The sequence below is a fragment of the Cimex lectularius genome, unplaced genomic scaffold (genome assembly GCF_000648675.2).
Source record: "Cimex lectularius strain Harlan isolate CLEC.00 unplaced genomic scaffold, Clec_2.1 scaffold56, whole genome shotgun sequence".
Taxonomy (NCBI): domain Eukaryota; kingdom Metazoa; phylum Arthropoda; class Insecta; order Hemiptera; family Cimicidae; genus Cimex; species Cimex lectularius.
The window spans coordinates 791397-805380 of record NW_019394202.1 but is presented as its reverse complement, the minus strand read 5'-3'; the positions used below and the strand labels follow the sequence as shown (position 1 = coordinate 805380).

At 39.2% G+C, this 13984-nt stretch overlaps 1 protein-coding gene across 1 annotated transcript in view; it reads right to left on the bottom strand.

Annotated features, from left to right (window-relative positions):
* The window catches only part of LOC106666578 (rho GTPase-activating protein 26), a 179710-nt gene that overhangs the window by 19629 nt on the left and 146097 nt on the right, over positions 1–13984 (bottom strand). Inside the window, exons 3-4 of the mRNA XM_024230108.1 lie at positions 9168–9239; positions 7327–7428 (exon numbers count right to left, since the gene is read on the bottom strand). Coding sequence (XP_024085876.1) covers positions 7327–7428; positions 9168–9239 — 174 coding nt within the window. The remainder of the gene's footprint in view (positions 1–7326; positions 7429–9167; positions 9240–13984) is intronic.

Here is a 13984-nt window from a genome sequence, read left to right as displayed (position 1 = left end):
CTTAAAATAACGTTGTTTTAAAAAAATTAAAGCTTAACTATTAAAAAAGGTAATGCCAAAAGCTTTTCATACAAAATAACATTGTTTTTAAAACATGAGACGTGGACTGTTAAAAGGTGTAAATTAGGAAAAATGTCACAATATTGTCATTAAAAAGTAATATTAATAAAAAAAAGAAAAAAAATATGAGACCTGATCTGTCAAACAAGAAAGTACAATAGACACAACGTCACCAGCGTTTTAGTTAAAGTAATATTAATTTTAAGAAAATGAGACCTGAACCATTAAAAAAAGTATTGTCACAAGATCATCAGCTAAAATAACTTGTTTAAAAAAAAAGAAAGCTGAATCTTGTCTACTAAAAGTAATATTAATAAAAAAATAAAATAAAAAATATAAAAGAATTGAGAGCTGAACTGTCAAACAAGAAAGTACAATAGGCCCAACGTCACAAGCTTTTATGAACAATTAAAAAAACGTACTGTTACAAGTTTATCAGCTAAAATAACGTTGTTTCTAAAAAATGAGACCTGAACTGTCAAAAAAGAAGGTAGAATAACACCTCACAAACTTGTCAGCTAAAATAATGTTTTTTTAAAAATGAGATTTGACCCATTAAAAAAGGTAATATCACAAGTTTGTCAGCTAAACTCAGTAATGTAGTACTGAAGAAGAACTGAATTATCACAAAAAGATAGAATAGGCACTGCGTCACAAATTTTTCAGCTAAAATATCGTTGTTTTTTTTTAAGGACCATAACTGTTAAAAAATGTAAAATACGCCTAATGTCTAAGAATACCTTAATTTAATGTGTAATATTAATAATGAGTATAATTTAAGGTGTAATAATTCATTAAAGGTCTGTCAACTTGATAATAACAAAATTCATTTTTGAAAAGTGAGGTAAAAACTGTTCATAAACTAAAGGTGTATTTGACACTACAATTGAATCCTTATAAATTTACCTAATTTACATTGACAATTAAATAAAAATTAAAACAGTATTAATGTGTAATAATGTTTCAGAGCATAAAAGGTTGACATTTTACATGACCTTTAGCTTTGGAAACGGCGGAAATGCGCATAATGTAAAGCAGCCAATGGCCAACAATCGTGTGCTTGGAATACAAATTTAAAAAATTTATAACATATTTCCAAGAAGAAAAGGGTTAAAAACGTCGAAAAATAAAGCGTGTCAAAACGATTACGAAACTTTTAACGGAAACCAAACCGAATTGCGTTCAGTTGAATGTACATGACAACCAAATTGAAGGGGTTGGGCCAGTGGAAAGCATCTGTGAGAAAATGACAAAAGTGTGTTTTCTTAAAATGTGTTCAAAGAGCACTGACACTGACATTTAAGAGTGACATTGACTTGAAAACTCGTATTCACCTAATATTTGTCGAATCGTACCATCTGTGCACATCCCAGGTTTGAAGGGTAATGGGGCAACTGCGGACGTGAGGATGGCGAGTCGTACTCGTCCGGGGGTGCCCTAGGCGTGTGCCATTGCCATTTAAAAGTGGATAAACAAAAGACGGGGTTGAAAGTGTGGGTGGCGGGGGCGGCGACTCGGAAGAAACGAAGTGGGGGCGGCGACGAGGGCGAGATCAATGGAACAACCCCCTCCCTTCAATCAATGGCACCACCGCCGTTCAAGCGTTCGCCACCCCATTTGTGACCTCTTTTACATTACTCGGTCATGGATTTGGAAAACAACATAAACAGAAACTGAAAAACCAGCCCCCCTAAGAACGATCCCAAACACAGCCCCCACGCCATGGGTTTTAAGCGTGAAATTAATTACAATAATAAAACATATGACAATAATTTCGAGAAGTAGGACTGAGGTTTATAGCTGCAGTTGCACCTGGAATTTAACAAAAAATACCCTCTCTGGCTTACAACAACAACAATAAGATCTGTGTATAAGAATAAAAACACCTTTGTTTGAGTACGAAGACACACAGAGCAGAAGGATGAAGATAAATTGGCCAAGGTAAGTTCAATGAGGACACTTGTCTGCCCTGAACCCTTTTGCGGCAGACCAAATTTCCAAAAACGTATTTCCACCAGACTTTGGGTTAAGAAGTCTTCGGGATTGTATTTCAGGACAGAGGCATGGGAAAAAATTCATCAAAGAGCCATCGCAGAAATTAACATCAGAACTACTACATCTCGGATGTGTTAGGATTAGAAGATAGTCGGACGGCTGACTGGACACTGTATACTCCGGACGCAGTATAGACCCGGATCAGCAGAAAACCTGGGCAGATCGCCAGGAAGAAGAAGAAAGTAGAACATGTCCTCTATTAGTATATTAGTATGATGGCTTAGGCAAGCTAAGATTCTTACTTCTTTGACAGAAAAAAAACCAAGGCCTGAAGGATTCAAACGGGAGCCCTTAAAAACCTTTGGGACCTGATGAAAAAAACTTAAGCTTAGCAAAAAGCATTGGAATAATGAAGATTGGTCTCAGTGCATAAGGTAATAAAGAGTATGGATTAGAAATAAGTCCTCCGGTCAATGGGAATGCAACCCAGGACAGAGACACGGGAAAAAGTTCATCAAAGGACCATCGCAGAAACTAGTGCCAGAACTACTAAATCTAGGGCTAGAATAATCTTAAAGTCCTCCGTTAGTGTAATGGCATATGCAAGCTAAGATTCCTACTTCTGGAAGGCCTTAAAAAAAATACGCACGGGCTTTGGGATCTGATGGAAAAACGCCAATATTGGTTCGGTGCAAGGTCGCAAAGAGTAGTCCTTTTAACTTTAACCTTAACCCTCTAGCTTTGAAAACTGCTATTTGACACATTCATAAAACGCTTTTATAGAAAAATCTTGGGGTATGTTGTATCACTTCTCAAGTACAACTGCCTTTAGCATTTAACGGGATGTTCATCTTGAACGAACCTTTCTGTTTAGATTGTCCCAAATAGTGTTTAATTGGGATAAGGTCCGGATTTATTCGCAGGCACTCATGGTTATGGATACCTATGATGTTAAGGTACTTATGCCGAGCATCACGCATAAGCAATGATTCAGAGCCTATTCAGGATTAAAGACACTACACGATATTGTTGCATGATTGGTACCAACATCACATGTGTCTCCTATACCTACGACATGTTGGTGACTACGTTTCCTATTTCCTTAGTTCACTACAATCGACTCGAGCTTTCTCTTAAGAAATATTAGGTCGTTTACTGCAATTCTTTCTCCTGGGCTCTCTTGATATCCTAGGTTAAGTCTCATTGAGGCTTGAGAGGTTGGTTCCTCATAGCATAATCTACAAAAGGGGTCATCAATTAGACCCATGATGCGTAGTTTTCTCAGATGCTAGTGACCAGTCCCATCACTCCCCTTTGTTTTACCTTATTTAGCTGGAGCACTATTTGCCAGTTTTGTTGAGGGTCCTTTAACTGTTAGGTTTACTGTGTCTGGCATCTCTGGAATTCGCCCACTTCTCCTTTTGTTTTTGTGAAGTTATGCAGAGATGGAGGATTTCGTCTTTGTCCTTGTTATCCCGGTATAGGTTCAGGGCATATAGGTCCACCGGCATCCAAGGATTTAGGCTATGATGATTGAACGTTAGGAAATTTTTTGTATTCACTAGGAAGCCTTCTGGTTTATTGTATTTTCTTTCTAAGATAATTCATATTTTGGGCTTTCTTGCTCGGACATGACAGATCACCAATGTTTCAACATGCACTGACTGAATTGTTTTTCAGGTTTTCTCGAGATTCACGGCCATCTGGACTATCAAGGTCCACATTTTTAGGACGTTTAGGATTCTTAGGACTTTTTAGAACAATCGGAGTTAACTTGTAAAGTTTTAATAAACACACTAATAATAAATACACTTTAATAATAAATAGTAGCAACAGGGTTTAGTTACATGGTCAAAAATAGGTACTACAAACCAACGTTCCGAAGAAAAACCCACAAAACTAAATATCACTATAAAACAAACGAAAAGTCAAACCCAACGGTTCCTAACAAGCAAGATTAAACCCGCTATCACATAAAAGTTTCAGCCCATTCAGCCGGCAATCAATGAATAGCCTAGAAAAGCTCAAAGGATCGATGACATTAGGTAAACCGCAACTAACCCAGATAAGGCGAATAATGTCATGGAATACATTTGACAAAGACGCCGACAATGTCGAACTGTGTTCTCACCTTTACATATTAAATTAAAAGATTTCCGCTATAGATGGCAATTATTCAGTGATGCATCTGGGCAACTGGCTATCGTTATAAAAGAAGAAGAACACGACAACATATCGGTTTACAGCATAAAAAACGTAAAATTTCTTGTAATAAAAAACTATTAAGAAAATTCCTCCTGCTACGATCGTATACTCGAAAGAACTTGGCGCCATATTGATGCAGTGAGAATAGCATAAATCAAAACCACAAATCTTTTCTAGTATCCGACCCGATCAGTACGGTCAAGAAGCGCCTCGGTAGTCCATGTAATAAATAAAAAGAAAGGAAAAAAAGAAAATGGATCGATGCAGATGTGAAGAAGGTACATAAGGATAGCCGGGAAGGAAGAAAGTCCAGCTGGGAAGGAAGAAATCGAAATAGCCAATGCCAAACTGTGGCCAAAATAGCCATGAAAGACGTAGGTCCCTGTTCCATGGAGAATGGGCCGAAGAGGAAAAATACCATATTGACAAGACAACGATCATACGAGAATAACAAAAAGCGACCGCGTAGGTGCCCCTTAAGGAAGGATAAAAAAAACGGAAGGGGCTTTATAACTTAGAAGACTCCTTATTACCTTATTCTGAAATCCTATTTAACCGACTGTTGCTTTAGAGGTGTGGCAACGAGTTCTCGGGAGTCAGACAGATAAGCCGGCGTCCCACAAGGGAGCATTCTAGGTCCCATCCTTTATATCATTTATACTTCTTATCTACCTATAAATCCTAATACTATTATCACCATCTACGTGGACAATATTCAAGAATACCTTGAGCTTATGTCATGTGTCCTCCGCATGCAGCGCTGACAGTAGTATTAGTGCTCTAACTGTGTGAAAAAACCTTTTATGATCATTTGTAATATGTACTAATATGTATTGTGTACTTATAAAATAATTAATAGACAATAATGTGGCATATAATCAGACCTGTGTCTAGCCTTGGAGTACGGCAGCGGGCCATAAGAATTTTCGGTACCTCAGGGCTATATGAGTTCTTAAATTTATATAGTGATTGTATTATGTTTATGTTAATTGATTAGCGTAAAAAGAAGAGCATCGTGTACTCCTGAGGGAGTAACTGTGACCAGACTTTTATGTTTGTTTCGGGTAGATATCGGTATTGTAAGAATATGGAGTACTTTTTCGGTGCGAATACCGTGGTTCACTGGGTTCTGGTTAGTGGGGGTTTTCGCACTTGTTTAAAAGTACACCCTTTTCATACATCCTTTTGAATGTCCCGGTGACTCCCTCGGTTCATCTTGCCGCTGTGCTCCGATGTATCGCTCAAATGGCTGCAGTTTTTTAATTTTTATGTTTTATATTAATTGCTTTCTATATAAAATGTTATCGATTTAACAATGTGACAGTGATGAACAATAAAAAATATCAAGATCACACGTACCGACAATATCAACAAAAAACAAACTAATACTCTACAAGGCTGAAACCAATGTGGACATACGGATTAGAACTATACACCGCTAAACCTTCCAACATCCAAATGAATCCTTCCAAGCCAAAGCCTCCAGAACCCTACTACGTGTTCTATACCACACCACCTTCAAATACAAAAAAAATCTCACTTGATCAGACAGCCAACGGGTCTTAAGCATTAGCACATCCAAAATTTCCAAGCCTTGGAAAAATTTAACAACCTGACAATATATTAGATGCCAGCGCACAAAGGATTTCTGGGTAACAAACAAGCAAACTGGCTATAGGATATGCAAGACCCAGAAGATATACTTGAGGTGACAAGTTTAAACAAACTCCTCCCATAAAAAATCCTCCTCAGAATGAGCCCATAAAAAACAAAAGGAGAAAAGAACGAAGATGCCGGTCTCAGAAAACCGATTAAAATACATTCCCCAAAACTGGCAAGAAACACTCAAGGGAGTGATAAGACTGTCACTGGTATCTAAAGAAGCACCAACATGAATATATTCAATGATGTCCGTGTGGTGACCACCTGGTTAACAAGTTATCCACTAGGTGCCACCACTGCTTCATCAAAGGTCCAGGTTGCTGCAGCTCTGTGCATTTCAGACTCGTCGACGAGGTCTCAACTCTCACTAAAGGAGCAAGCCGTCAACACTAGTTATAGCAACAAGGGTAGTCGCAGCATCATATCTCGCAGTCTCAACAGCCGACGAGACTGCCTTCTGCCAGAGTCCCTTCGCTCGCAACCGAGTCTTTCGCTGCATCAACATCCGGCTAATCGATATCAGTCCACGGACTTCGACCAACGGCTCCAGCCATAACACGGCCCTTCTCAGGGCCACAAAAAAAACCTGGCCACTAAAACCCTATTTTTGAGTTGTGCAATAAGAAGAAAATAAACTGCCAATATTATCTTATCCGAACAGTTAACTCAATGACACATAACCTAGGATATCAAGAAGACCCAGGGAAAATAATTGCAGGAATGACAGTCAATGACTTTCAATTTCTTAATAAAGGATCGAGTCAATTGAACTGAACTAAAGAACTAGAAAAAGCTCAATAAGCCAAAAAGCTGAAGCATTTGGGAAATACCAAACCGCTTTGTCAACATCTACCTTCCTTGGGTCCTCATTGTTCGAGTACCTTTCTTGATGTGATCCAGGCTTTAGATGGCGTTTGGCTACTGGCAATGCTGGTTTTTCTTAAGGACATCCTTCTACCTACCTAATTCTCTGCAGCTACCTCACTGATATTACCAAGTCATTGCAGTTCCTAGCTGATAGGGCTCATGGTAGCGTTCAGTCTATTTTACCAGATGACAACTTTCATTCCAACCTAACAGCGAATCATCTCATCATCATCATCATCATCATTATTAGCAGTAAGTAGTAGTTTAGAAACGTTAGATAGCGGATTTATTTTTATCAGGTTCCTCCATTCTCGTTCAAATAGCATTGAAAATGGATTATTCTCGATTTAGTGACATTTAACGTTAATCTACGACTAGGTGAGTATCAAGTATTACTTTTTTATTATAACGGTTCAAAATGAAGATGGTAAGAAGTGTACTAGGAGGCTTCGGGCTCCACGTGGCTTCTTGCAATAAACAAATTTATCGGCACGTACGTGATGATTTCGGGACATATAATAATTAAGAAAAACTCACCTCTTGAAGGAATGTGTCTTGTTTTTTGGTAGAAAGACTGAGGTACCTTTCCTGGCTTTGGCAAAACTTGGCAGTCTGTTTTTCAAACTTCTTTTTCCCCTCCTGAAAACGAAAATTATACATTATCCTATAAAATGGTGAAAGTGGTTGGGGTTGAAGCCTTTTGTTAGGCAGAAATCAATAAAATGTCATTTTTTTGTTCGAGCTTTTGACAGATTTTCAGCATTCGATGAAAATTCTTTGGAAGTTGGTTTTCAACGGCGATTCATCTTAAAATAATTTTGGTCATTGCGCCTGGAGGACAAATGATAAAAGGAATCAGCCAACGAGATAAGGGCTTCATGCTTTGGTGTTTCCTCTCCTAGGACAGCCTGCATAGGCCTTTCCAACAACAGACGACATGCTGTTTTTTTTCTTCTTTCTTGCAATATCTGCACAGGCTTATTTCGACAACTCCGAGTCTATACTGCCCCCGGTGTCTGCAGTGTCCAGTCAGAAGTCCTATCATTCTAGTCCAAAACACGTCCTAAGTTTAGTAGTTCTGCCGTCAGTTTCTATTATGATCCTTTAATGAACTTTTCGCATGCCTCTACCCCGGAAAACAATCCCTTTGAGCAGAGGACTTGCTTAACCAATTGTATGATGGAGCTACGTTTTTGGCAATTGGTATCCCTGTGAATTATGGCTCTAGCCTCTCTCTGGATGAAGATAAGTAGTGGAGGTAGGTTCGAGAGGGTGGAGCTTTTCATTGTTCCAGTAATGCCTAGGCTAGTCTCTGAGAACTACTGAAGACCTTGAGGACCTTATGTGAATGACATATGAACCCTATGAACCAAAATTGTTCAGGGCAGCTAGGTATCCTAATCGAACTTTCCATGGCCAATTTAACGCCTCCTCGGTACTTCTCATATGTCTAGTTACATGGACTAGACTAGGAGATCCATCCTATAATCCATGTCCTAGTTAGAATGGATTCCTAGAGGCTATCCAACCTTTCTAGGTTCATTTGGACCTCAGGATGTCAGCCAGTAACCACGGCGACCTTCACTACTGTTAAAATCTTACTGAAGGGGACTTTAATGAATCGTTTAGATTACTTCTGTTCTAGAATACGTTCCCATTGAACCGAGGACCTATTCTTAACCAGTTGTATGATTTTTGGCAATTTGGTATGCCGACAAAGAGTTCAAGGCCGATAGGTGCTCTAATCGAACTTTCCTGACCAATTTATCATCTTCTTCTTTGCCACTCTATCCTTGTTCCCGGTACACAAAGAAGGGTAATTGTTAGGATATTGGATATCTTGATCCCACAGTTCCTCTTTCCATGTCCAAGTAGCCCAAATTTAGCTGAGATTTGTCCGTCAAAATATATTTCGACCCAAAAGTCTTCCCCGTTGTCCACGTCTTCTGTTCAGTTGTCTTTTAAGTATTTTTCCACGTCTGTCTAGGTATAGTCCGAAGTAGCTGACTTGATTGGAAGTTGATAGCTACTAGTTATTGATATGCAGTGAAGTGCAAGGCAATGTTCAATGTGAAAGTACACAGGATACCACCTATTTTTTCTTCGTTTTTGTAATAAATTAAGTTTATTGAAGAAATAAAACAATTAATTTTTAACAAAGTATGGCAGGTTTTAAATCTATTAAAACTTGATAGAATTCTCTATTATTGAACAGGTGTTCTGAAACACAGGATTAAACGATATTTCCAAGTTTTTCCACGAGAAAGTACTGCACGATCGTATAAGAAAACTTTCAAGCGACTTTGACCCAAATATAGCTTATTTATCGAGTGGGAATTTGCTCTCAAACAATATTAACGACGGAGATAAAAGCTCACCTTGACACCACCTATGTGCTGCTTCCTGAAATTTTCCAGGGGAATTATGATTTGCTCATGGGTCTTTTCCATCTGAAACAAAAATTGAGAAAAATGTGAGGTTCAGCGTTTCAACAGTTTAAATCATGCATTTTTAACCATCAGATTCAGCAGTTTTATAAATTGATTTGTATGCTGAAATTAAAAGGACGAACGAAGTGTGACCATTATCGGGTCATAGGTTAGTTAGGAATGATGAGGTTAGGAATGGTTAGGCTTAGGATCAAGTTAGGTAAGGGACATGTTAGTTATGTAAGGTATGGTTAGATTACATATCTATCATTTCATGTTTTTTCGTGAAGCAAAGAACATATGTAAGAGCGAAAAACGAGTTTTTGGCATCCAGACTGTTTTGATATAGTGCTGATTGTATTTGTAGTAAATAGCAACGATAGCAACGTTATTTTAGTAATGAACACATTAAAATTTCAGATAGTTTGAAAAATGGGGCAGAGCATATTTTTTTTGTGATGAATGGAATGTTCATTGCCCCTCCCTGCTTATAGTCTTTATATCGAATCATCCGAAGACGTATTTTCTGGTCAATGAATCTTTTGAAAGGTTTAGTTTCTACAATAAAGCATTGCTACGTCTTGCTTCTCACACAAAGAGACAAGAGCTATTGCCTCACCCTGCTTATATTCCTGACATAACGGGACCATTTTCTGATCGATAAGCATTTTCGAAAGACAGCACTTTCCTTTTTTTGCATCTTCTTCGTATCTTCTCCGTATATTTCGTTTTGAGACATTCAGAAATGGAAGAACTATTCATACTTCGTCAGCCTGCTTACAGTCGTAATGTATCGAAAGCTGTCTGTTGCTTTTTCGGGCCAATACCAATTTTTTAAAACGACCTGCAGTCCTAACGTAGTAGGGTCTGACTTCTGCCTTTTCTGATCGATACACATTTTGGGAAAAAATAGCACTTTCTACCATAAAACAATGCCCCAAATGAAAAACGATGTGGATATATTTGTTTCGTTTTGTCACATAAAAAAATGGAAGAGCTATTGTCCCACTCTGCTTATAGGCCTGACGTCGAGGGATCTGAAGCCTTTGCTGGCCAATGGCAATTTTTTTAAAGACGGCATTTTCTTGTAAAATTCTCCTTCTCCGCCAGCACCATCCGATGGTTCCACTCCTACCTTACCAATCGCCACCAAGCTGTCTCCCTTCCCAATGGCCTTACCTCCTCCTTCCACCCTCTAAAATCTGGGGTGCTCCAAGGCTCTAGCATCCATTTATATCAATGATCTGCCCGACTCCATCCAGACCTGTAACTATCACCTATATGCCGATGACTCCCAAATTTACATATCCTTCCACCCTTCCGATCTTCACTCGGCCACTCTCAAGATCCAAAAAGACCTAAACTCCATCAACGAATGGGCCCATAAAAATTCCCTAGTCCTCAATCCGTCCAAATCCACCGCCATAATTATCGGGTCCAGGCAACTCCTCAATTCCCTCCCCAGCATCCCACCTCTCATGCTAAATAACCATCCCATCCCCTTCTGCTCTTCGGTTAAAAACCTAGGAGTAGTCTTTGACCAAAACCTTTCCTGGCATTCTCACATTTCCCAAATTTCCCGCCATTCCATTGCCTCCCTCAGCCTGTTTCGTCGGTCCTGGCTTCTCTTACCTTTCTCCACCCGCAAACTCCTTGTATCTTCCCTTATACTTCCCTTCTTCGATTATAGCTGTTTGGCATACGGTGGTCTCTCGGAGGGGGAGAACGCGCGATTGAAGCGTATTATGAATTGTTGCGTAAGATTTGTGTACGGCACCCCACGGGGATCCCGGGTGTCGGGGTTGTATTCCCAACTTTCCTGGCTATTCCCCTCCTTCCGTGCACAGTATTTCCTAGGTTGCTTTCTTTTCCAGTCCATCCACACTCGTCGTCCTCCTTACATCATCCAATCCCTCCAATTCAACTCCTCACATCTCACTCGTAAGACCCGCTCATCCCCAATCGACCTTATCCTTCCGCAACATACAACCCATACCTTCGAAAGATACTTTCTGATCCGAGCCCCTAAACTCTGGAACTCCCTTCCCCTTTCTATTCGTCACGCTGCCTCCTATTCCTCCTTTAAATCCCACCTGTATAATCACCTCCCACCAGTCCCAGAATAAAGTTATTTTTCTTCTTCTTCTTCTTAATATAGAACCGCTACGATATATGAAATGCCATATATTTTATTTAGACACACTGTAAAGATCTATTGATCCACCCTGCTTATAGACCGAACGTAGCGGGATGTTAAGCCGCCAATTCTGGCCAATGGAATTTTATGAAAGGATGGTATTTCTATAATAAAATAACAATCTTGCACACATTTCGCTTTATGAGACTCAGACATAGATAAGCATCGCCACTTACTGCTTTTCGTCCTAATGTAGCGAGTTCTTAGGCCACCTTTTCTTGCTAAAAGAACATTTTATGATAGGATGGCACTTTTTATAATAAAATTACCATCTTGCATATATTTCGCTTTGAGGCACTCAGAAATGGAACAGCATTGCACCACCCTGCTAATCGTCCTAACTTAGCGGTCCCGACTTCGCGAACTCTAACTTGATTTTATTTATTGTTCTATTATTCAAGTCACTAGGATAGTTTTTGAAAGGACATCACTTTCTGGACCAAAGCAATGTGGGGAATTAAGATCCGAGGAGCTTTTGGATGAGAAACAGCCCCGTTATTCAGATGGTTGTACTGTAAAGAGTACACACGAATTACTTATTTTTTCCGACTTATTTTTAATACTTTAGTGCAAGCTGTTGTCGAAAAGACGGACCGAGATGAGCAGTTATGATCACGTTACCGGCAACATTTCATTCAATTGATCGACCCACAGGCCACCGAGAGCAATTGGGCTACCAGACCGATTTGTTAGGTGGGACAAGGAGGACACGATTCTTTGGCCTACTACTTCCGATCTTTGTCCAACCAGGACAATCGAGATCTCACGTTCAAAAGAAGCGGTAGAAGGAAAAAAATAGATGAATTCGTTGGGGTGATTCGCGATGGGCCGATAACTCCATCGGCCAAGTATTAACTGAGATACCTCACCCTGTAAAATAGTCCGACATATTTTTCTCTACTGTACAACTCTGGAACGTTACGAATAACCTTTTGAATGTGAAGAATGCAGCACTAAAGGTTCAAAACAACTGTTACAACGAAATTCTCAAAAATAGGCCGGTAAAGCGTGGGCGATAAGAAGAGGAGGTGTTTTGGAATACGATCCTAAGAAAAAACAAACCGATTGCGTCAATCAAAGCCTTGCCGTATAGAAATACAATTAGCTAAATCTCCGACAAAGTTCACATTCTTCTTTGGACGTTTCGCGAACCCCTCGGCAAATAAGTCGAGACTTTCAAATCCCTGATTTGTAACCAGAGTTGATCCAGTAACGGGACAAAGTTTTTCTTTGTATTCACTTCAGCCTTTTTAACGGGCCCTTTTACGTCCATTGCTTCCAAGTGAAGGTTTACCGTAAGTTTTACGAACAAATAGCGTTATAATTGAATAAAACTGTAGGTGGCGGGTGGCGAAGTGGGGAAGAAGAACAAGTGACCAACTCGGGCATGGTCTAGAACATCCTATCCGGGTTGTCTAGCCTACGCGTTTGAAGTTAAATCCCGTAATTTATTATTGTTATTTTTTTCATCTTGCTTCGAGTTGAAACAATCATCTTGTGTACTTGTCTTGAAAGTACTCGGATCAATCATCTTTGATTTTTATCCCCCAAAAAGAAATAAGGTTTCACTTTAACGGTGATGAATATCAAATGTAAGAAACTACCTCTTGGGTTAATATAATTAATTTTATTTGTTTTTGTATATTTTTTGTTAAGTTTTGGGGTCGGCAAGCTACATTGTTTACTAACTCTCTCTTTTCTTTATCCTATTGCTATCTTCTGTACACCTCAGGGCATTCGATAAAATAACAAACACAAATACCCAAAAGCAAACTAGATAAAACATGATGGTCTGCTTACCGTTCACACAACCTCAGAGGAAATCTATATATATATATATCTTATTATATCTCTATATCTTATTCTTCAAGGTAATTTAGGATAAGCCCCTCCCTATACACGATAATGAATTACATTCACACAACCCCCGAATACACGATATTCCTCAGGGTAATTTGGGATGAGCCCGTCTATTCACGCAAATAAATTACTTTAATTCATTCACATTGCCGCAGAATAATCGATATTCCTCAGGGTGGTTGGGATGAGCCCCTCCATTCACGCTAATAAATTACATTCACACTACACCAGAGTTATCGATATTCCACAAGGTAATTTAGGATAAGTCCGTCCCTATTCTCGCTAATAAATTACATTCAAACAACCCCCGAATACTCGATATTCCTCAGGATAATTTGGAAGAGCCCCTCTATTCACGCAAATAAATTACTTTTATTCATTCACATTACCGCAGAATAATCGATATTCCTCAGGGTGGTTGGAATGAGCCCCTCCATTCACGCTAATAAATTACATTCACACTACACCAGAGTTATCGATATTCCACAAGGTAATTTAGGATAAGTCCGTCCCTATTCTCGCTAATAAATTACATTCAAACAACCCCGGAATACTCGATATTCCTCAGGATAATTTGGGATGAGCCCCTCTATTCACGCAAATAAATTACTTTTATTCATTCACATTACCGCAGAATAATCGATATTCCTCAGGGTAATTTGGGATGAGCCCCTCTATTCCCGCCAATAAATTGCATTCACACCACAAT